The 23,916-nt window shown below is 39.9% G+C and overlaps 1 protein-coding gene across 6 annotated transcripts in view; it reads right to left on the reverse strand.

The window, feature by feature from the left end:
- Positions 1-23,916, reverse strand: part of CDK12 (cyclin dependent kinase 12) — a 77,133-nt gene that overhangs the window by 19,110 nt on the left and 34,107 nt on the right. For 2 of the 6 annotated variants that reach the window (XM_039227677.1, XM_039227676.1), the window contains exons 9-15: positions 22,061-22,138; positions 20,934-21,050; positions 20,072-20,203; positions 18,234-18,445; positions 16,616-17,068; positions 12,253-12,670; positions 438-544 (exon numbers count right to left, since the gene is read on the reverse strand). In XM_039227677.1, coding sequence (XP_039083608.1) covers positions 541-544; positions 12,253-12,670; positions 16,616-17,068; positions 18,234-18,445; positions 20,072-20,203; positions 20,934-21,050; positions 22,061-22,138 — 1,414 coding nt within the window. In that variant the 3' untranslated portion in view covers positions 438-540. Of the gene's footprint in view, positions 1-437; positions 545-9,761; positions 12,671-16,615; positions 17,069-18,233; positions 18,446-20,071; positions 20,204-20,933; positions 21,051-22,060; positions 22,139-23,916 lie in introns of those variants that run through there. The other 4 variants (XM_039227674.1, XM_039227673.1, XM_039227678.1 and 1 more) reach the window with 3 other exon arrangements.

The raw sequence follows: 23,916 nt of genomic DNA on the forward strand, positions 1-23,916 counted from the left end.
GATGAGAAGTAGTAAAAAGGCACAGTATGCCCAATCCTGACTCAAAAGGGAGAGAAAATAACTTCTTGGGGAAGAAGGCAGGGCTGTGCCCGTGTGTGTGTGCACACTTGGTGGGTGAGTGGGGAAAGTGTTGGAGAGGAGATAAGAGTAGTCAACATCACTATCGAAAACCCATTAGCACAGTGGGCCAAAAGGAAAGAAGAGGAAGTGAAATGGCTGTTGGTGCTGATAAGAGAGATACTTACTCTTACCAGGGGGAGCAATTGTCAATGAAAAGGTAGGACACCATAATAGGGTCAAATAAAAAGCTAGGGGAACACCCCTCGAGGTCTTTGGGAATAAGAAACTTCCTTGAGATCTAGTTATATGGGGGAAGGGGGTTGAGGGAAATCCTTTACAAAAGCAATCCTGCAGCCTGATTGGCCTTAGGTCCCTACCTGCTTTAGAGTCTAAGAAAGAGACTGAATGTGTCAGGGCTCCAGATGCCAGGTGACTGATGGACTTCACCGAACTCTTCAAGGGCCATTCTTCCTGCTGCTGCTACCTGTAAAGGAAAATGACAGGTTACATTAGACATGAGACAAGGGACTAGACACCAAAAAGAAATATGGCCTTCGTAGGTAACAGTGATGGTGATGATCACCACTCTTCCGATTCCCTCAAACCTGAATTCAAAAAGCCCAGAAGGATTAAGATGAACCGTAAGTATGCTTCCAGAGAGAGTTATAACTGTTCTAAGATGCCTACCTCCAGAGAACTAGCTCCCAGTCTGATAAAGTAAAAAAAAAAGTTCCTATAATTAAGAAGTTAAGTTAGGAATTCAACTGAATTGGAAGCTGTGAAACCCAGAATTATAAAGGGTGATGAAAGTTCAAGGTTAATGCCAAGTTAATGCAAGAAGGTGACTCAAGAGGAGGCCATCTAATTTTAGATCAGATCATCAACTTGTATTCAAGGCTCACTTGTCCAAAACAGCTTCTTCAATAAAGGATTGGGAGGCAGGGGCACCTGGGTAGCTCAGTCAGTTAAGCATCTGACTCTTGACTTCAGCTCGGGTCATGATCTCACGGTTTGTGGGATCAAACCCTGCACTGGGCTGTGTACCAACAGCTTGGAGCCTGCTTTATTCTTTCTCTCCTTTGCTCTCTTCCCCTCCCCCACTCATTCTCTCTCTCAAAAATAATAAAAACAAATAAACTTAAAAAAAAAAAAAGGCTTGCAGGCAAATAAACAAGAAAGTCCTATGAGATAGAAAGGAGGTTTGTGAGCAGACTTGATGCAATTTGGACAATAAGGTCTGTCATACACATTCCCTATGTAGGGAGGAATCTGCATGGGCACCAGCTTCACGTTCCCCCTATATTATCAATTGGGGTGTGATGGAGAAAATGTAGTTATGTATTGGGATCTGTTTCTTTGTCATTGGCAGACAGTGTTCATTTTGCAGATCCTCTGCACCTCAGACCTAGATTCATAACTCTATCTCTATGCTGCCCAATGGTACCTTTCTCCCTCCAAGATTGTGATTCCAGCTCAGGGACCCTAGCATTTTCCTCTATGCACATCATTGGCTCCCAGACTCGTATGTTCAGAAAATAAGCACTGAAAAGGACTGCAGATACATCTCGTAAGGGTTCCAAAGAGGGGTCATCTCAGCCCTGAGCGAGAGGATTTCAAGACCTGTTGTGTATGTCAGTTCATTGAGCACAGTATTGAGGGCTTAGGTCACAATGCAGCAACACACCACCTTCCTTCCACCTCCTCAAAGGAGAAAACCAACAACTCAAAACTAATAAGGGAGAGGAGTAGAAGGTGCCCCCTCCAACCCCTTTTCCCTGTAATCTCAGAGAATATCTCATTTTACTCAGAGTTCTATAATCCCTTCTCTTGTTCAGAGACTCCCCTTAGTTTCCCAGTGAGATGTGTTTTCTTTCTCTTTTCCTTCTGATTTTGCTTTTCTACAGCTGTTACTGTAATACAAAGGAGCCAGAGTTGAGATTTAGGGTAAATTCCTGCTCTCCAAACCCCAGAGATGATGGCAAAGTGCTCCTCGAACTTGGGGGTAACTCTGAGGGCATGAAGATCTTTGGCTATGGCTGCCACTTGCTTCCCAACCAATCAGAGCTCCTGACTAAATAAAAATTACACTTTTACAATTTGCATATCATGGAAAGATTAGTCTTTGAGGTAGAAACTATCATGCTTCACAGTTTCTCTACTAGTGTTTTCAAATCTACCTTTCTCCTTCAATCTGTCCCTCCTGCCTCAAAACCCCACAGCCCTTAGCTTCCTTCCCTGAGGAAGCTCATTGTTCTCAGGAGTTGGCAATCTTAAGGCTGGGGGCTCTATACTCCAGTAGGTTAAGATTATGGCCTCTTGGATTCCAGTGTTGGCTGGCTGCTACCTCACTGTGAGACAGTGGGCAAGGTACTTCCCTTCCCTAAACCTGTTTCCCTACTCTATACACCGAAAGAGTGAATTAGGTGATCTGTAGGGTCCCTTTCTAGCTCTGGCCATCTATGATTCTTTGAGGAAAGAGACACTTCCTTTTGTCAGGAAGTGAGACATTTCTGCCCTTCACACCTTCTCTTTGGGCCACTGCGGAAGGTCCCTTATAGATGCCTGCCTTTCTCATGTTGGCATAACCAAAGGGATAAATGAAGGAGTTCCAGGAAGAGGCCTTAAGTGCCAAACTCCTTCTATTATAAAGAAATGTTGAGGAGGTGATGTAAATCTAGTCCTAAATCTTGACAAAGAGAAGAGTCAAGGCAGGTATGGGAAAAGAAAGAGTTGATAAGTCTCCCCCTCGTCCCCCAACCTCGCAACATACAACTTAGACTGTCTGAGCACACACTTGGCTTTGCCCTAGGGAGGACCATGTATCAAATACAACTGTATGTGGATGGAAGAAGAAAACAAGGACATGTGTAAACACATCCAGAGCATTGACACAAATGTCCAATCAGCGCAAATACACTCACTACTGTTCCATCCTACATTAGGCCCACACGTCCTTATAAGAAGCTATGGTGAATGGGGGCGGGGGGGGGGGCACCACATCCCAGTCTTCCCCCTCCCCAAAGTCAGAAAGGAAGAGACAGTGAGACAGGAGCTACTTGGCTTCCTATAAATTGTTTTGTCCTTCCTCACAGCTGCAATCAGAAGCTAAGGGCTCCCGCAGGCCTTGTTCTGATCTGCTGCAGGCGATGGAGGGTTTTTGAAACGGAGAGGACTTGGCTGCGGCCCCGTTTCAGCTGCCATTGGGGCTGGCTAATGGGCTCATTCGGGAAGACCCCCGCCTGCTGCACTAAAGAGTCCCCCGTGGACCCCCTCCCCAATCCCAACCCAATTAATAAATGGGGGCTCCCACTTTATGGCTTTGGGAGCAGGAACCAGAGATACAAATGACCCCCAGGGAGGGACAGAAAAAGGCCTTCCAAGAAACAAGCCAGAGAATTGTGCATCCACAGGCATACGCTGCCACAGGCTAGTCATATCCCATTTTCAAAGCATTAAAGGGGAAGAAACTGGTAAAAAACAAACAAACAAACAAACAAACAAAACCACCTGTATTTTCTTTCCTAGATCTGGAGAGGGACAGCATTCTTGAAGTCTGTGGGAACACCCCAGCAATAAACTCTCTTTTGAAAAGGGCAGGTGCTCATCTGGGCACACAGCACATACTTCACTATTTTCTAGGAGCACCGTCCCCTCTTAGATTCTGCAATACTGAACAAAGACACATCCCATCACTTAGTTAATGAAGTACACTTCCTACTTCTTAAAAACAAAGCAGCTACCTTTTTCCAAGCTCCCATCACCGTCAATAGGATAAATATGTCGGGTCATATCTCCTCTCACATCCAAACTATCATCAAGCCTGACTAATTTCTAGGGACCCCCTCCCTTTCTTCTCATTCTCCTAGTCCCACTCTAGTGCAGGCTCTCAGATAAAACCCAAAATATCCCAGCACACTTTTCTTGCTTCCTTGACCCAGTACAGCTGTGAAAGTCCTCAACATCATATTCATCCCCACCATGCTCTGCTCCCCATTAATGCTTACCAAATCAAATCCAAATTCCTTATTTCGGCCGACAAAACTGCTTCTCCTAATATTCCCTTCCCTTACCACACTAATCCATTCACAGACTTCTGCACACAATACACACAAACTTTCTTCTGTGAGTTTTCTTCATCTGAACACCTTCTCTTCCATTCCCGTCTTCATTACCTTCAAAGAATATTTTCTGGCTAACTCCATTTTTTAAAAATTATTTCTTGGCTATGGCTACTTCTGTACTGTTAGTATTTTATCTTATAGCCTGCATTCATGATGTGCTGACTTATAAACATTGATTCCTTACTTTCCACTCAAGTATAAGACTCATCTCACTAGATCCAGAAACCTCCTAAAAAAGTGAGGCCCTCCCTTAATCTCCCCCAGAAGTTGTTCTGTACTCTGGACAATGACTCAGCTAATGATATTACTGTTCTCCACTGAAGCAGCCTTCATGGTATAACTCTTGGGATAGCATATCAAACAACTATGAGGAACAAAATCTTATTCTCAATAGCAATGTCCTATCAACATTGAACTTGGCACTAAGTCTTTCCAAAATTATAAATTGTTTCATGATTTCAAAATGTGTTACAAAACAAAAACCCAAAAACAAGCATGGTCATCAAAGGCATTTGTTTATCTCCTTGATTCCTGGTATATAAACACTATTTTATTTTAAGACCCTTTAGGATGAGAAACCTCATTTTGTTCCCTACCTCTTAATATTAACCTATATTCTCAGGTCATGAGCTGATTTTCTAGAATGCAAATCAATCCCAAAGCCAAGAGTAATCTTGTTCTCTACCAGTCCTGCCTCTAGTCTACCTCTGTACATATTTTTGGAAGGTTTCAGGAATAGACAAGTTATTCATGAGTCTGAACTATTTAGCGAGCACTTCCTTAGATTAACCTCACTCAAACTTTTCACTTCCTATAGTTTAGCTCTATGTGGTTAGACAGAAAAAATGATCTGCCACTCCCCATTATCACCTACATATTGCTCAGGATAATAATAAGGATTTGCTTTTTTACTCCTTCCATCCTTTAGTCTCAAGGTGCTTAAGGATCAAGATAATAAAAGCAAAGAGCTTAGCACAGTGCCTGACACATATTAGGTTCCCAACAACGCTACTTCCTATTCTCTCCCTCCTTCCTCCCCAAACCACAAGTTCTCAACCTTTCTAGGCCTGTTTGTTTGCTGGCTGAAGACAGCATTGAACTCGACAAATTAATTTCCTTTTGTAGTTCTAACAGTCTGTGAGTTTAATTCACATATTCTGTTTTGTTTACTCATCTATGCACTGTCTTCACTTGGATCTAAAAGCAAAGGAGAGGAATAATGCTGGTTTCCCGGTTGACCTAAAGTGTATAAAACTACTTCCAAGAGTTTTAAAACTCCAAAAATACAAATAACTTTTTTAAATGTGATACATCCATATCATTCCTTATTTCTGAATTATTCTCTTGAACTATGTAGATAGCAGTGGGAAGCAAAATTTCCCTAAATGAGTTATTTGCTTAATATAATCAAGCCTCCCTAAAGAAAAACATCTCCCAACCTAAGGGTTCTAGGCCCATCTTCTAACCATAAAGGTAACACTACTGTAATCAAGGAGAACTCTTTACTCACAGTGGTGCTTTAATCGGCCTCCCTGAAATGAACTGTGAACCTTTAAGGCACTTATCCCTTTTCACTAGTCCAACCATAAATTTTCCTTTCACTCCATATTCTTATCTCTTCTTTAAAAGCAATTACACCCTAAGTCTCTTTCTGCAGCCCAGCTACCAGCCTGCTCCAGTTCTCCTTCTTTGTCTTCTGTCTCCTCATATTGTTTCATTTTCTAGACTTTGGTCCCCTAACCTAAAATGCATATACTGGTACAAGACCAAACTCAGAAGTTCCTGAACTTATAAAAGGGATCATATTCCTATGCTTTCTCTAAGTCTTTGAATTCGGCTTCTTTGCTCCAGGGCCAAAAGCATTCAAAATTGCATTAGCTTTGGTGGGGAGAGTGGCCTGTCTACAAGCTAATCTTCACCAAAGGTGTCCCTCATTTTGTATTGCAGTTCTGAGACACAAGAAGGCAAAGGATCCTCTCCTTGAGACAGCCATCAGAATAGGCTCCTTAAAGTAAAGAAAAAACAGCCTCCAAGACCCAGGCTTTTTCACTTAGCTCTGACGGCTACATTGTAGGCTTTGTAAGATTTCTCCATGCTGCTTCCCTTAAGACATGGTTTGGCTTGGATAAATTACCCTTTATTCCTTTGCAACTATTAACATTATCTTTAGTCTACAACCATGCCAGAAGAAGACATCTAAAAATCTATTTCCAGGTCCTAGGAAACCTATGTCTAAGTGAACGTACTTTATGGCCATATTCTTATTCTAGACAAGTATGCTGTGGCTATTGGCTACATATTGAGTAAATTTCACTAAAAACCACCCATCTAGAGAGTATTAAAGACTAACTTAGTATCAGCCCCTTTCTCTCAACCTTGAATGACTAATTTTTGAAATATATATGAGAGCAATCCAGTGGCCAAAGCGTTTTGGCATTCTTGTGATTAATCACCAGTGCCTCAAAGCAGTCCTCATCTGCTTTCTCATGGATAGCAAGCAGGGCCCTCTTCTCACCAAGCTTTACTTCCCACAGACACCATCTGCAACTGAGCTCAGAAATGTCATCACCAAAAGCTTGTCTCAGGATATGAGAAGTGAAATGTTGAGACTCCCTGCCCTTCCTAGACCAGTAAAGGAATCTCTTGTATCCTGCACAACGTAAATTAGAATCTCCTTAGCAATAAGAAAGCATGATTATTTTACTTCCTCCTTCATGTCTCACCCGTTAAGTTGAGGATCTGGAATAGAAATGTGTCTTCTGAGTTGCCACTCATTACCCTTCAAACCTATGAAGCAGCAGTAACTCTAAGTACCTTGCAGGATTAAGCAATCAATACCTCTGGTAGGCTTAAGGCATGCAAGTTGGGTAGTGAGTGAAAAATAGGAAACGAAAAGGTGGGTGGACAGGAGAGATGGAGAGATGGCTGCATATGGGGAGGAGTGGTAGTCGCCCCCAGCAATTCCTTCAGATGTCATACTTCCCCTAAAGTCTCTCAAACCTAGTTTGGAGTAAATATTCACTTGAGAGTATTCCTAAGGCTATAAGGAACACTAAAAGTATTCCTACGGATGAGAAACGCCACACCTAGACAGTAAAATTAACCAAAGTGTCCAGAAATGCTCACCTTGCCTCTCAGGGCAACCAGAAGACTTAGCAGTACCACCTCTGCCTTGGAACAGTTGAGCATTTACTCACTTGAAGAACTCACTTCCATTCCACCTAGCCCTTCAGGATGACTAAGTTGTGAACAGAGAAGTAACTCCATACTGAAACACAGTCAAACTATGGGGCAATCTTTAATAACAAAGGAAATCCCAGTTCAGCAGCAAAAATATTAACTGTTAACTTGAGGCATTAACTTTACCATACAGTTAAGGATACCTGTCTGGGAAAAGACAGTACTTAAGAAATTTAGATACTGAAACAGCATGTTTTCTAACTAGAAATAGCCTTGGCTGTGATAGAGAAAAAAGTCCAAGTTAGGTCCTCAGCCTTCAGGCCTAGAATTAAAGACAGCCACTGCTATTAAGTGGAAACAATACTCCCTAGTAGGTTGAAATCCACACTTCTAGTCATGAATCTGCAATATATAAAGACCAAAACCAAATTCCTTTTCTCTAGAGGCTAACCAGGAACACAGGATTCCAGGAATTGGAACAATCTTGAGCTTTCCATTCTCCTGGGTAAAAACAGGACAGCCCACAGGTGAGGCAACATCATAAACTTTGGGTGTTCAAAAACAGGCTGGCCACCCTCATTACCAGTATTTGAATTTCTCTTCCTAATTTCCTTGTTCTGGTGTACCCGTTAACCCTGTATGATTGCTCGCCCCAACAACTTCCTGATAACCTATCCCTCACCCCCCGCCCCTTCCTTTCTATCTTCTAATGGGCTTCATCTGCTTATATCTACTTATGTCATAACTAGCAGGACTGCAGCACACACAAGGGAAAATTTAGTTCTTAGTGTCCTAGACCATGAAAGAGAAGGCAAAGCAATTCTCTCCTCAGGTGGAGATAGAAAAGATTTTGGAGATAATAGGAATTTTACCCTTATAAACAACTTTGACTCGTTTCCTGGATTGGCAACACATCAGGAATCTCAACGGAGCTAGGAACACTAATTTCCATGCCTACTCTACTCATGGTAATACAGGAACTGGTGGGTGGGGGTGGTTATGGTTTAAGAGACTATTCTTTGGAACAGCCTCTTACCAACTTCCATCGACAAGCTGAGCTCAAACCCATTACCTCTCCTTTCAGGCGTCAGGGTACTGAGGCTCAACTCTTTTGATGACCCGGCACCATCATTTGTGTAACTATTTCTACTTTTAAAAAAATCACACCTTACAGTTTTCCCCAGCTTTTTTCTTCTCTAATTCCTAGTCTAGTGTTTTGAAGCATCTCTTCAAACCCTGAGAACCATTTAAAAAAAAAAAAATTTATGAGACTACAGAGATTCTGAGACAAAGCACTCCTAAGATAAAGTAGAGGAAAAAGCCCTTTGTACACAATTAGATCTGCTCAGAGGCTACAGGTTAAGAAGTAAATGCAATGGAGCAAAAGTGGTATAGTAACAGGAAATATTTAATTTTCCAATCTCCACTTTCCATTTTTATAAACTGAAAGAAAAAATTTAATATATTACAAAATATCTGTACATAGACAAGATACACCCGATGTGGGGCAAAAACGAGAGAGAGAAGGAATACAGTGTCAGGAACCTAAATCAGGGAGAATGAGGTGGCAACTGACACTTTTCTGGTGCAGCATTCTCTCTCAAAACCTGCTGGTAACCATTTTAGTACTGTAACTATATATGCATATCTCACACACACACGCACGCACGCACGCACGCACAAAGTGGCTGGGTGATGTCTATGGCATAAGCTAACAAAAAAATTCTACTTACAAATTTGTGCTACTGCCCTGCTTTTAAATGTATAGATTTGATGTCATTTTCCAATCCTTATCATTCCTATGAACAGTTGAAGAAAAAACTAAGGAAACTGGGTCAAATTTGTTTTCAAAACTACAAAAATGATCATGGTCAAACCAGTTTTGCTCTCAATCATGAACAGAATCAGATTTCTCATCTGTTCAAAATAATGTATTTAATAGACTTATTATCTCCCATGGTACAATAATTAAAACAAAACAAAAACCACTTTTGAATATAATTGGGTTTGTAACTTTCTAACAGTCAAGTTGAAATTCTGCAAAAACTTTACTTCTATCACATGTATAGATAACATAGCTGAAAAATTAACAAATACCTTTTCTTTCTCCACACAGATTCCAGGATATTTTGAGTTTCTTTTTTTCGTCTGCCTTTAGAAATAGTCAAAATTACCAAATTTTTTCATTGTAAAGGCTAGACTCCCCAAATGGGGATATGAGGTGAGATGGGATCATACGTACACATACACACATCCATACATACACTCACCCCCTTCCCTAAAAGTAGAGATGGGGGAAGGGAGACTTAAGTATATTATTTAGAATATTTGGCATAATTAAAAATAAGGGGTGGGAAGGGGGAGGAAAAACATTATTGATAACTGCTGATAACCAAAATATAATTAAAATATAGAGAGAATTTTATTATTTGATGGGAGACCAATTATTTTCACTATGAATAGACACTTTTGAAAGTATCACAGGCTTAAGTTCTTTAATCAAAAAAAAAACGGAAGTGGGGCCCGATGCCTCAAATTCAAATATTCTAAAATACAAAGGCCCATGTCTGAGGACTATGAAGTCAACAGACAAAATAGTCAGATGAACTTTAATGGAATTTTCCAATAGCATGTCAGTGAGCCTAGCAAATCTAATTGGACACACTGGTATAAAAAGCCATCAATGCCAAAATGGCTAGAAGGTTCTTTCTCTAATCAATGTTTGCCCCTGAGGGCAAGGCCAGACCAAAACCCATAGAATAATAAAGAAATACACACACCGGATATCTACCTATTTCAGTAACGGGGAAAATAGTCTTCACGTAAGTTTCTGAAGAGGGTTCTTCTTTCATTTCTTTATAGTTGCTTTTTTTATTAGTGCACCTTTCTCTTACAAGTAGTTTTTATTTTTTTAATATACGAACTTGGCATTGAAACACAAAATTTCACTTGAGTTCTGAAAACTATTCTCCAAGATGCTGAAACATGTTTGCCTTTTCTTTGTAAAGGGGCCCTACTCTAGGTTTCACAAAGGTCTAAGTCTGTGCAGAGAATTTATATGAATGTGTAGGATTTTAAAATACCTTATATGCTGGTATTCACACAGAAATGGAAGCCAGAATGAGAAGCCTCCCAAGTTATCCCACCCTGAAAGCCTTTCCATTTTCTGTTTCCTGTTTATAATAAGGCAAAAATCTTGCCATGAAGTCATTTAACCCCTTTTACCAAAAATAAAACCAAAATCAAATCTCTCCAGAGGAAACTCCCTAAAAGAACTGGCAGGATATACATGCTGAGATGTGTATATGTCAATACTGTTCTTTCTCATGGTCTGCTCTTTTAAAATTATTTTTTAAAAAAGGTCTCAGATATTGATAGATCTTCAGAAAAATATCCACCCTAAACTAAGTCACATTTCCATGTATTTTCAGGATGTATTTCTTTTCTCTTTGACAATATTACAATGCTCTGTTTCAAAGGGTTGGTTTTTTTTTTTTTTTGACAAAAATATATGTGTAAACAGTATAACTGTTCTTACTAGCCCTCTAGGTATGGAGGCATCGTCTCTAATCCCAGCTCAGCAGCAAGTCCTAGGCTGTCTGCATTTATTAATCAACTTTACCATCAGAACATGGTTTAAAAAAAAAAAACATTTTAGAATTGAAAAGTTACAGAGAACAATATAGGAGTTTGAATTTCCTTTCCTTTATTTCAAAAATGTAAAGAATTATCCCAGATTCTTGGGCATCTCAACACTTAATTTTTTTCCAAACAAATGCCTCAAAGAGAGAGAGAGAGAGAGAGAGAATGAGAAACTCTATAAAGATGTGGTAAAATAGGGAAGAGATGGGGTAAATCTACCTACATGCCCAAGAATGCCTCTTTCTACAACCTGCGTCATGCAGGGAGAGGGGCATGTCTTTTTGTCAAAGCAGAGCAAACTTCAAGGATGAGTAATTTATTTGGAAAAAAGGTATGTTCAAGATGCTCAATGGGGGAAAAAAAGTTCACTTGAAAGCAAAAATGTGAGATGGTGGAGAGGAAGGAAACATTTATTTAAATCAGCCAGTCACTCTGTTTCCCTTATAGCAAAAGCCTAAGAGTAGCTCAAATTTTGTGAACACTATTATATTTAAAGGAAAACAAACGAAAAAAGGCAGAAAATAAAAAATAAAAAATTCAAAAGAAATCATTTAAAAAATCTCCAAATTTAAAAAACCTAAAGAAAGCCTCTCCTGAGCCATCTCAAAATTAAAACTGTTCTCCTCTTCTTCTGCTCAAGAAGTGCAGGCAAATGAACTAATAAAACATTTACTTTTCAATTTAATGACCCTCTCCACATTCTCTACTTATATCTACTAGGTAGAGTTGAAGTAATTGTTCTGGCTGTAGCCCATCCAGGGGGAACTGGTGCCAACATCACTATTTTACAAGTCGCCTGCTAGTAGCAAGTGAGCAAGGAATACAACAGACAGCTTTGCAGTAGCCAAATGCAGATGATTACCTCGCTCTGGCAAATGATTTCATTAATGTTTCAGAGGACTGGATGGAAGGATGAATAGGGAAGGAATCTTTCAGGACACTGAAGTCTCTGGGTTAGTAAGGAACTCCTCTCCCTCTTCCCCCTCTTGGCGGGACTCTTGTAGGTCCCCGATAGAGTTTTCCATAAGCAGAAGACTGAGCTGGGCCCCCCCAGTTTAGGCCTGTTCCTGAACTGCTGGCCCCAGTGGTTCCTGGCCCCAGCTCTCCATAGTTCTGCAACTTGGTCTCTGCATGTACCACAGAGTTGCTGCTTCCCTCAGCCTTCAGGAATGGTTGCCCAACCACTGAGTGTAATGCTAAGGGGACCCTGGCAAAACGGAGGTCCTGGTCCCCTGGGAACTGCACTGACCCTGTGCCCTGGTAACTGCTGGACTCCCCAAGGTGGCTCACAGAGCCTGAGAAGGTCCTGTTCTTCACCAGGGTCTGGGTCAAGGATTCTGTCAAAGCTGGACCAGAGTTGCGTTCATCAGTGTCAGTGGCACTGAACCCTGTTTCAGGCCCATCAGTGTTTCCGTAAGTCCTGTTGGGATGGGGTCGGGTGGAGTACTCCATTGGTCTCAAGGCCTGGTGCTCATGTGGCAGGTGGCCAGGAGGCTCTGCTTCAGGCTGGGATAAAAGTTGCAGCAAGGCGGCTGTCACGGCTGGGTTCAACTCCTGGGGGGCGCTGGAAAGATCGCCTTCAACCAGAGGGGGTGGAGGTGGCGGCGGTGGAGGTCCGGGGGGCTCAGGGGGCCTCTTCTCTGGTGGAAGAATGTGAGGAGGACATGCTGTGGAAGGGTTACTTCTTTTAAACACCATCTTAAAAATCACATGTGATTATAAACACAAACACACACACACACACACATACGCACACGCTGCCCAACATAAACAAATATTAACACAAGTAACCAAATATATATAAAGAATAAAATCTTGGGATCAGGAAATTGCAATTTATAATAAATAAAATCAAGTGATTAAAATAAAACAGTTGCATTCTGAATCTAACAGCTGGTGTTAAAAAGATCATATGTTTCAAATGATTGTCCTGAATTTTGTCTGAGATTTCCTCCATTTCCTTCCTTAAGGAACTGTTCTAATATGTAGGCTGTTGGCAGCCTCCCCGCCCCTTTTTGCTGTTGGATCAAAACATTAATGAAAATAAAGTAGAAAGAAAGAAGATGAGAGGAAACAATACACATGCTGTGGTCACATTTCTAGCACATAATCTTGCTGTACAATAGGAGACCTTGTATGGACTTAGCTAATGCATTTTACAGAACATTTGATGATATAAGGTTAACACCTGAAATAGAATTTAAAGAATGTACAGGAGAGATGAAATAAAACCTTTCATTACCATCATGTATAAATATACACTTGCTTCTCCAAACTTCAGTCCCCTCTCCCCATAATCACATTCTGAAGGGATATTAACCACCATTCTGTCATTCAGTTTCCTATGTTACAGTAATTATAAAGACTAAAGTAATCTATCATAATTTTCTATTTTGTTTTCCAACCTCCTACATTTTTTCCATGCTATGAAAAATATCACTACAGCAATGTCATGCAGACTGGGCTGCTGATAAACATGTTTATCTTGGAGATGGAAAAAAACTAAGTATTTAGAAATGTATTGAACTTATACTATGTCTTTCCAAAGATCTTTGTCTTTCTTGAATCACTCCCCACCTCCCCACCTGCTGGCTAAATTTGCTTAAGCATGCCAATCACTGTCTGATAACTACTGCCAAGGCAGAAGAGTAGGGATGTAAAATGGAGTGAGTCTGAGGGCATACAAAACCAAGTACAATAAGAAAAGTGCTATTAAGAGTTGGGAGTTACTCTGCTGAAGAAAAGGTTTCATGTTTTGGGATATCTTCCAAATGACTGATGTTTCCGTTCCCTAGGAACCATATTTTTAAACGTCCATATAGTTAATTCTTTATTATCTGAGCTACCGATATGAAAGTCATTAGTCAGACAAATCGAAATAGTTTTTAGTTATAGTTTGGTAGCATATTTACCACAATTATATTTTGTAAAGACAATCAGTAAAGTATGTATTTACGTAGCATGCAAATGAAAGAAGTCTGAAAACATAATACTGTAACATTATGCTGTGGAAGGACGAGGTCAGGTGCTATATGTAACTTACAAGTGGGGTGGCCAACAGTCCCAATTAGCCTGGGACTGGGCAGGTTCTCGGGTTGCCGACTTTCAGTTTTAAAACCAATACAGAACTCAGATGAGTTGGTCACCCTGTATACAGTACCCACCCAAGTTGCTTGTTGACAGATTGACTGGTTGAGTAGGTGGTAGGTAAAAATAAACTTAAGGACAAAAAATCAGCTATAGAAAACTCACAATTGAAAAGACGACATACTGACAAAGGAGAGCTGACTGGACTACAAACTTCTATAGATTTCAGAGCTTGTTGCTGTCAATAGTATGTATCTCACTACATAAGAATATCTCAATACCAGTTATACATAAAACACTAAGGTTTACTTTTTTAAAATATTGATGGCAAACAACTTTAAAAATGTCTAACCGTGTAAGTGAGCAAAGCTAAACTTATTCTTCTAGCTATACTACTTTTCATATTTAAACTTTGCCTTTTATGTAAATAGTCTAGTTATATTTCTTTTTTTTAATATTTTTTAATGTTTATTTTTGAGAACGAGAGAGAACATGAGCAGGGGAGGGGCAGAGAGAGAAGGAGACACAGAATCTGAAGCAGGATCCAGGCTCTGAGCTGTCAGCACAGAGCCCAATGTGGGGCTCGAACCCATGAACCATGAGATCATGACCTGGGCCGAAGTCAGATGCTTAACCAACTGAGCCACCCAAGTGCCTCTAGTTGTATTTCAATAGAACTAATTCTTGAGCTGAAATTCACATGTATGAGAGGATGAAAACTGTCTCAAATTAGAAAAGCAGATAGATTGTAAATAACTATTAAAGTAAAATAAAACTACTTAAAAGAGTCAAAAGATCACATTTTAAAAAATACTATTATGAGATTTAGTGTTAACAATATTGCCAATTCTCAACAGTCTGTACTATTGGAGGGAGGTATTAATAAAATGTACAAATAATTTAAAATTTTCAATTGACTCATTAGATTTCAACCATAACTCTTTCCCCATACAAGTGAAGGGTAGTCAAAGTGACAGATTTTCACCTTCTCTGGCTGACTCAGTCTGCCCTCTGGTGGAAATGCTAATGAACAATAAAATGGCCAAACATGAGGCAGCTGGGGAGCAACAAGAAGAGGAGACATAACAGGAAAACTGGACCATCCAGCGGTGACAAAGGAGTGGTATTTTTACTCTTCCCTGAAAAGTAAATCCAACAATTTCTGGCTATCGGCCAGGTCTTAATTTTAGTTCAATCTCACGTTTGTTGGCTCAATTATTGGGTGAATTTCTTTCAATCACTATACTATTTAATTTGATGACTTCTTTAAGATATTTTGATTATAGATGAATTCTGCTGGAGTGGGGAGGAGGAAGAAGATGTGGGGGAAGAGACAAAGAGGCCTGCTTTAATTCTAGATTAGCAAGACCCTGTCCTAGAGTCTCTTAAAAGCAAATGAATCAGTATGTCAGAGTAACAAAGTGAATTTAAAAACACACTAAAAAGAAACACATTAAGAAAAGTACACCAGTTCTAATTCTGCTCTTCCAATAATACAGTTTCAGCAGTGGAACCATAGGCAGGCTTATAGAACTCCCTGGATTATAGTTTCCCTATCTGTAAAGTAAAGAGGTTAATTTTATTTGTTATCTTCCAGTTTTAAAAAGCTTTACATATGAAAAATAGCTTATATATTTGTATACCAGTGGAAATAAGGCATACACTTCTGTACCATCCCGTATGAAATGTGAATGTAAGACGACCTAAAGTTGAAAGTTAGTGTACCTCATCAGCCCTTGTGCCTCTTCTTATTCCCCAATTCATGGGGTCTTCATGGACAGCGAAAATTTCCAAGGAGTTGAAAACACTTTCAGATAAGTAAACATTTTGCAAACCAGACTGTAAATCAGAATTAGAAAATTTAAACTTTTCTTTCCTCTAATAAAATTGCATGCTGTGGTCATGTCAGGTCAAGGTGTAACATATTTCCTTTGCTCAGATTTTTCTTTATGTAATGCTCACTTCCTAACTTGGGGTCCATTCAATGGTCTCTTTCAGGAGCACAGATTTAAAAAACATTTTTATATGCTATTATTTTTTGGAAATGGAAATGTATGGTGTTACACTTATCTACTTAGATTTCCAAATTATTCTTCAAGAGATTAACAATGGCATTTTATTAGAGTTTTCTTGACTTTATCCACTACATTGGAGTAAAATCGACTATTTGTACAATCTGATGATAGTTTATTTGGAAAGCAGATTTTTCAAGTGCTAGTACTAGTTGGCAACCATTTTACACAGTGGTTATGGTTGTGGTTTCCTTGGGTTAAAACACAGAGGTTTTACTTACCTACCTCCTAGGAAATGGAAAAACCATCAGTATATGGAAGGTGCTTTGAGAAGCTCTGAGACTTAAATAGAAGCTGGGTAAGAAATACATCATTGGGTGCTATGTTCTCCTGTAGACTAGGTTACAGAAAACTGAAACTGAGGCCATTGATGTGAAAAAGAAAATGTTAAAGAGATTTTTAAGAGGATCAACAGCACCTGAGCTCAATGAGATTCATGACCGGTCTGTTTACCTGCTGCCTCCTCCTGTGGCATTGTGGGAGTTCTTCGGGGCCCCTGTGGCCCACTGTTCTTGTCACTGTTGTTTTCCTCCAGGCTGCCTGCTGGCTCCTGGGTTTTCATCAGCTGACTCAAAAGAACTGCCAACATATTCTGCATGTCAGCTGGTGTGCTTGAAGCCTCAGAGGTTGTCTGTTCTGCTGAAGGCTGGACCACTAGGGCAGGAGGCGCCTCCTTCAAAGACTCCTCTGGGGCCAGGGGCTCTGAGTCCTGCTGCTGGGAAGTGGCTTCTGTTAGGGCACTGATGGACTGGTTCAGGGCCTCCAGCTGCTGCTGCATCTCTGGGTTGGAGTGGATGTTAAGCAGCTGTGCCATTTGAGGGATGCTTAGGTCGGTTTGGCTCTGCAGCAGATTCAGTAACACTGCCAATTCACTTTGATTCAGCTGCTGTGTGATGTCACCAAGGCCTGTGGAGAGACAGTGGAGCCAATATAAGAGGATGAGGAAGGGTAAGGACCTTTGCTTTCTTCAACTGGCAAGACCAAATTACAATATTCAATGTATGAAGTTTCATTTTGAAGGTCTCATTTTTCACGCCTCAGACTGTTGTGACAGTCTGTCATTCTTTGGATTTTCACTTAAAAATATAGGAACAAACTAAAACATCTCTGTATTGTGAATAAAAGTGATTTCATTTTATCTGTATTCTTCAAGGTCAGTGACTTACAACCCTTACTATACAGCAGAATTATTAGAAGAGACTGTAAAATTCAGATGCTTCAGTTACCATCCCCAGATATCTGGCAATTAATCGTTCAGGAGAGTTTATTTTTAAAGCTTCCTAGATGAATCTCATGTGCACCAGTGTTGAAAACCACTGTTGTAGGTAGACAGGGAAAGCCAAATGAGCCTCGAAAAAAATACCCGTAGTTCAGAAAAATTGTTGGTGCCACAGGAGAACTACTTTAACAGTTCATTATTACACAGTTTTGGATATTCTTAGATCAAATAACCATCTATGGAACTAACTATGCAATTGTGATTTAAACAATCAAATTCTGAGGTGCTTAGGTGGCTCAATCAGTTAAGCGTCCAACTTCGGCTCAGGTCATGATCTCATGGTTTGTGAGCTTGGGCCCCACGTTGGGCTCTGTGCTGACAGCTCAGAGACTGGAGCCTGCTTCTGATTCTGTGTCTCTCTCTCTATGTACCTCCCCCCTCACACTCTCTTTTTCTCAAAAATAAATAAAGATTAAATGATCAGATTCTAAGAAGGTCTTATCAAATCTAACATAAGCAGGGCTCCAAATTACATTTTAGAAAACCAGGAGTAAATGAACCTTAAATTTGATTTACCCAATTTACTGACTTATGCTACACTTCTAATTGAGATACAGTATTCCCTCATTCTGGAAAGGAAAATAATCTATTATAGACTTCCTAGGCCTCATGTACAAAACTTGGTTTATTTTCTTCTCCCCACAATAATGGGATATCTCTTTACTGCTTCAGTGGCTAAAAACTCAGACAGACAGACACACACACACACACACACACCCATCCTTACACTTGATTATCAAAACCTGATCAAGTGTCTTGAATAAAATACAAAAACTCCATCCCAGAACTGACCTACTGCATCCCCAGTCCCAGGCTCCACCTTGACAGGAGCAGGCTGAGGTGGTGCTGGGCTGCTGTTCTTCACAGGCTCAGCACTTGTCCCTGAGGTAGTTTCTTTCCGAGAGGCTTTGGATGGAGGTGGCTCTTCTATCACAACACCACTTTGTCGCTGTCGTCGCCGTTTCTTACTCCATAACTCATGGCAATCCTGCCAGTGGGGGAGGCTGCAAAAGACAAAGCAAAGGGGAAATGTGTGTGGGACTGTGACAGTGAATGAATAGAGGAACAAGAGATTAAAAATAGGAAAGAAAAGACCAGAGGGAAATGGACAGAGTAACATAAAAATAACCAGAAATATTAGTAAATAGATAACAGCAATGTAAAAGGAAGCATGGCATATGGTAGTCCGAGGAAATAAAAGCCCAAAAGATTCTACAGTGAGAAATGAGGACCTTGCTAATATCAGAGTCATACCTACTATATTTAAATTATACCTACTACATTTAAACACCTATATTCCAATCAAATAATTAAGTCTTATAACTGTTCTTGCTGCAAGAGTAAAGAATAAAGAATAAAGAACTTTATTGGTCAAGTTTCAGTTGGGAATAAATAGGACAGAGATGACTGGCTTGTTAATATCTACAAAAGTCCAGGCAAGGTGGTGAACCACTTAAGCAGCATCTGATTAAATCAATTTTGTGTAAAATCAATTTACATGTTAGTTGGTCTTTGAGGACCAAAAAACAGGTTTTCTCCTTTCTACCCATGGAATTTCTATGATTCGATATTTTCATCTGTGGAGTTTATATTTTAATATATTTAAGGTATTTCCATATTTCCTCATATTCAATAATGCAAACAGTCCCAGCAAATCAAATCTTATTACAATAAAGATTACCAGAACCAAATCTCTCTATAATAAAAGCTCCCAAATTTCAGTAAAAAGCTTATTTCAGGGCACCAGGGTGGCTCAGTCGGTTAAGCGTCGACTTTGGCTCAGGTCATGACCTCACAGTTTGTGGGTCTGAGCCCCATGTCGGGCTCTGTGCTCACAGCTAGCTCAGAGCCTGGAGCCTGCTTCGGATTCTGTGTCTCCCTCTCTCTTTGACCCTCCCCTGCTCCCCTGCTGTCTCTCTCTCTCAAAAATAAATAAAACATTAAAAAAAATAGTTTAAAAAAAATGTATCAAAATTCTAGTGCAGTAAATGAATTTGGACACTTCTTTGGAACAATCAATCTTTAAATACTGTGTATTTAAGATACATGGTTTCTCTATGTAAGAAAAAAATACCCAAAAACTGATCCGAGAGCTATAATGCTGGTAGGGATACGATGTCACATTATTGGACAAATGTGAAACCTAAGAGTAAAGCCTCAGAAGATCCTACAAAATACAGAAAATACATAAGATTCTGATGAAAGAGAGACACATTCAAAGACCATATTTTCAACCTCAAAATTCGGGACATCTGACTTGATAGTGATGCAAGCTACATAAATTAAAATTGTCCTTGCAAGTGTGAGATATACACGGTCATCACAGATACAGGGGACTGAAGCAAATGGAATGGGTAAGAACAAAAACTAGGTAATACTTTCAAAGAGGTTGTAAAGGGCAATAAATAGTTTGAATCAAATCAGAACAAATATCATAACTAAATTTATTCCTTGTTTAAAAAAGAAAACTTAAAGCAATAAAACAAGCCTCTTATCAACTGCAATACTCAAGGGCACCTCTCCATTTGAGACTTAGCCATTTGCAGTTTTATTATAAAAACCTATTGAGTTTCACATCTCCTGAGGTTTAGTGGGAGGTTTAGGGTCACTACTTGGACACCAGCACTTACTCTGGAGGATCCATTTTGCTGAGCTCAACATCTTTAAGGAAGTCACTCTGTAGAGTCTGTTCAGCTGTGCAACGTTTGCTAGGATCTAGTGTCAGCATGTGGTCCAGTAAATCAAGTGCTGCCGAAGGAATGCTGTGGAAAGGAATAAAGAACAAGTTCATAATGATCCCACAGTTTTTAAGCCGTAAGCTTGGGTCAAAGTTCACTAAATTTCCACCTTCATGTAAAAACTGTGGAAAAGGAACTAAAAGCTGGCTAAACAAGCAAGCAGACAGATTTGTTCCCACAGAGGATTTATGTAATGGTATATAATATAGGTAAAAAACATGAAGCCAGCAGTTCCATTCTTTTTATTATGGGAAGAGCAAAAGGACTACGAGAAAATTTATATATTGTTCACAATAAAATGATTTTCTTTCACCTAAAGCCTTTATAACAGGGACACCTGGGTGGCTCAGTCGGTTAATTAACGTGTCTGACTCCGGCTCAGGTCATGATCTCACAGTTCACAGGTTCAAGCCCCGCACTGGGCTCTGTGCTGACGACTCAGAGCCTGGAGCCTGCTTCAGATTCTGCATCTCCCTCTCTCTCTGACCCTCCCCCACTCACACACTGTGTCTGTCTCTCAAAAATAACTAAAAGTTAAAAAAAAAAAAGGTAAAAAAAAAATAAAGCCTTCATTAAGAGAAAATGACAACAAGAATATGATAAGATTCATATACTATTCAAAAAAAATGTTTTCCTACATTATGGTGTGCTGGCATAATAAGCTGGGACAACACTAACTCTCTAGGCTAGGAAAAAGTCAAGTCTAAACAGCAGCCAAACTCAGAAACGAGATATACATTTTTGCCGAACTCACAAAGAGAATTCTTCTCGCAGACGTCTTCTATATTGCTTCTTCGGTTTCATGGTATTGAAGTAGGGCAGCTTGATAACATCAGGCCACACAGCTGGACAAGGGCTACCACAGAGTCGACTGAAAACAAAGCAAAAAGCCAAAGCAAGTAAGTGAGTCAGCATTGTGAATTCTGGAGATTACAGAAGCAGAAATTATTACCTCCTGAGGTCTGGGAAATCTTGGCTTACTAAATTAGAGAGCATGCAGAAAGGTAAAGCCTGACCTCACTGCTTTAAGGACAGAAGGAATAGGACAGAAAGAGCTGGCTACAAGATAATGAAGAGAAAATACTGGCAAAATAGTATAAAATTATGTATACTTGGTTTTGTAAAACATGCTTTTAACCCTCCATAAAGGTTCTCATTATCAATTTTATTCTGTCCATTAGTATTAATTTCAAAGTGCTAAGCTGGTCCTATAATATCCCTATAGGGAAAACTAGCAGAAGAGAGGCTAAAAATTTTGATAGAAAACTGAATTTAATGCACAATAATGAGTTATACACCAGCTTTTAAAAAGTCTACATTTAACCTGTTGTATTCTTCTCTTTACTTTTACTGATTAAAACAACCCAAATTCTATCCCATCCCTAGTCTTTCACCAAATCTTCTATTTTAGGTTATTTGTTTACATGCTGTATCACTTACTAAACTCTGAGCTCTCTGAAAGCAGAGACCTATCTTAATTATGTCTGAATCCTAAAGTTTAACAGAAAAAGAAATTTGTTATGGAACAGGCTTAATAAATGTTTGCTGGATACAGTTGATCTTAATCTAACCTAAGAATGAAACAGCTACCTTGAGAATGGCATGCTTTTATACAAAGAACTAAGAAGAAATAGGCAAAGACCTATAAAGTCTAAAAACGGCGAACCTAAAAACTAAGATACTTAAGACAGACCTAAAAAGGAGGAATATAATTTCTTTACATATATAGCCCATGACAAAATATGTGATAAATCAAACAGAGAAACTTACTTGGATATAAGCATAAAGTCAACTTTTAGTGGAGTGACTGAAAAGTATTAGAAATTAGAGGATGAAATGACCTATCACACCTGGGCACTCAGAGCACATGCACAGCTGTACCTGATCAGTTCTAGCTGAGCCAGTTCCAGATTCGCTTGGAAAATAGGCTTCTTTGTGAACAGTTCCCCAAGGATGCATCTAGAAAGAGTAAAATTGAGAAGTCAGGAGAGAAATCCCCAAGCCTAAAGTATGTCTCAATAAACTTTTATAGTATATCTGGCGGCATATGATATACCATGTTGTAAATAAGCCCCAAATTGCAGTGTCTGAGTTTTGTAAAAGAAAATATTTCTTGGGGCGCCTGGATGGCTCAGTTGGTTAAGCGTCCGATTTTGGCTCAGGTCATGATCTCACTGTTCGTGGGTTCAAGCCCCCGCATTGGGCTCTGTGCTGATAGCCAGCTCAGAGCCTGGAGCCTGTTTCAGATTCTGTGTCTCCCAGTCTCTCTGACCCTCCCCTGTTCACGCTGTCTTTCTCTCTCTCAGAAATAAATAAAAACATTAAAAAAGAAAAAAGAAAATATTTCTTGCAGTGAGAATAAACAGTATTAAGAATTTAAATTTCCCAGGAGATGAAACTTTTGCCACCTATAAAGGACAGTCTACTAGCAAAGAAAATGAGTCAGAGTCCTTTTCTATCAATTCCATTGTAAATTAAGGAAATAAACACTAAAAACCTCACACTTTAATTTTACCAGGATGCTCAGCAGTTCCTATAAAGAGATTAACTTTTTCCATTCATTTGCTCTGTAGAATGTGCAATATACTATGGCCCTTTTGGCACTGTTATTTTAAAGAAATGTTTATTGTTATCACACAGAATCAGTTTCAGCAGGACTTTCAAATACATTATGCTTAAATGCCTTTTCCATTCTGCAAATGCCTTCCAAAATAATACTGACATATTTACAAAGTCCCTAAGTATGTCTCCACAAATTACTTAATTACAAAAGGAAATCTAGTAACTATTTAGTGGGAAAAAAAGACAATACCTGAACTAAGTGACCAAAAATAACATCATCAATAAGAAGGAAATTTGTACATCATTTAAGTACAAATGTGATACCTTGAAAAGAACACTCATACAATATTCCAGCCTAAACTTCCTAACATGAACCTATATAGTAGCTGGTCTGTCCTTCAAAATGTAAATGTCAGGGCATCTGGGTGGCTCAGTCAGTTAAGCGTCCGACTTTGGCTCAGGTCATGATCTCTCATTTGGGAATTTGAGCCCCAGACTGGACTGTCTGCCCTCAAAACAGAGCCCACTTTGGATACTCTGTCCCCTTCTCTCTCTGCCCCTCCCCCACTCATGTTATCTCTCTCTCACTCTCAAAAATAAACATTAAAAAAAAAATTATCGGTGGGGTGTCCGGGTGGCTCAGTCAGTTAAGCATCTGACTTCAGCTCAGGTCATGATTCTCACGGTTCGTGGGTTCGAGCCCCACATCAGGCTCTGTGCTGACAGCCAGCTTGGAGCCTGGAGCCTGTTTCAGATTCTGTATCTCCCTCTCTCTCTGACCCTCCTCTGCTCACATAGTCTCTGTCTCTCTCTCAGAAATAAATAAAACATTAAAAATGAATAAAATAAAATAATTTATTTAAATTAAGCAAAATAAAATATCGGGGCCCCTGGGTGGTTCAAGTCGGTTAAGCGTCGGACTTTGGCTCAGGTCATGATCTCATGGTTCATGAGTTTGAATCCCATATCAAGCTCTGTGATGACAGCTCTGAGCCTGGAGTCTGCTTAGGATTTAGTGTCTCTCCCTCAGCCCCCCGGGCCCCTTCCCCACTCATGCTCTGTCTCTCTCTCTCTCAAAAAATAAACAGGGGCGTCAGGGTGGCTCAGTCGGTTGGGCGTCTGACTTCGGCTCAGGCCATGATCTCATGGTTCATGGGTTTGAGCCCTGTGTCGGG

The sequence above is a fragment of the Hyaena hyaena genome, unplaced genomic scaffold (assembly GCF_003009895.1).
Source record: "Hyaena hyaena isolate Hyena2069 unplaced genomic scaffold, ASM300989v1 scaffold_29, whole genome shotgun sequence".
NCBI classification, from domain to species: Eukaryota; Metazoa; Chordata; class Mammalia; order Carnivora; family Hyaenidae; genus Hyaena; species Hyaena hyaena.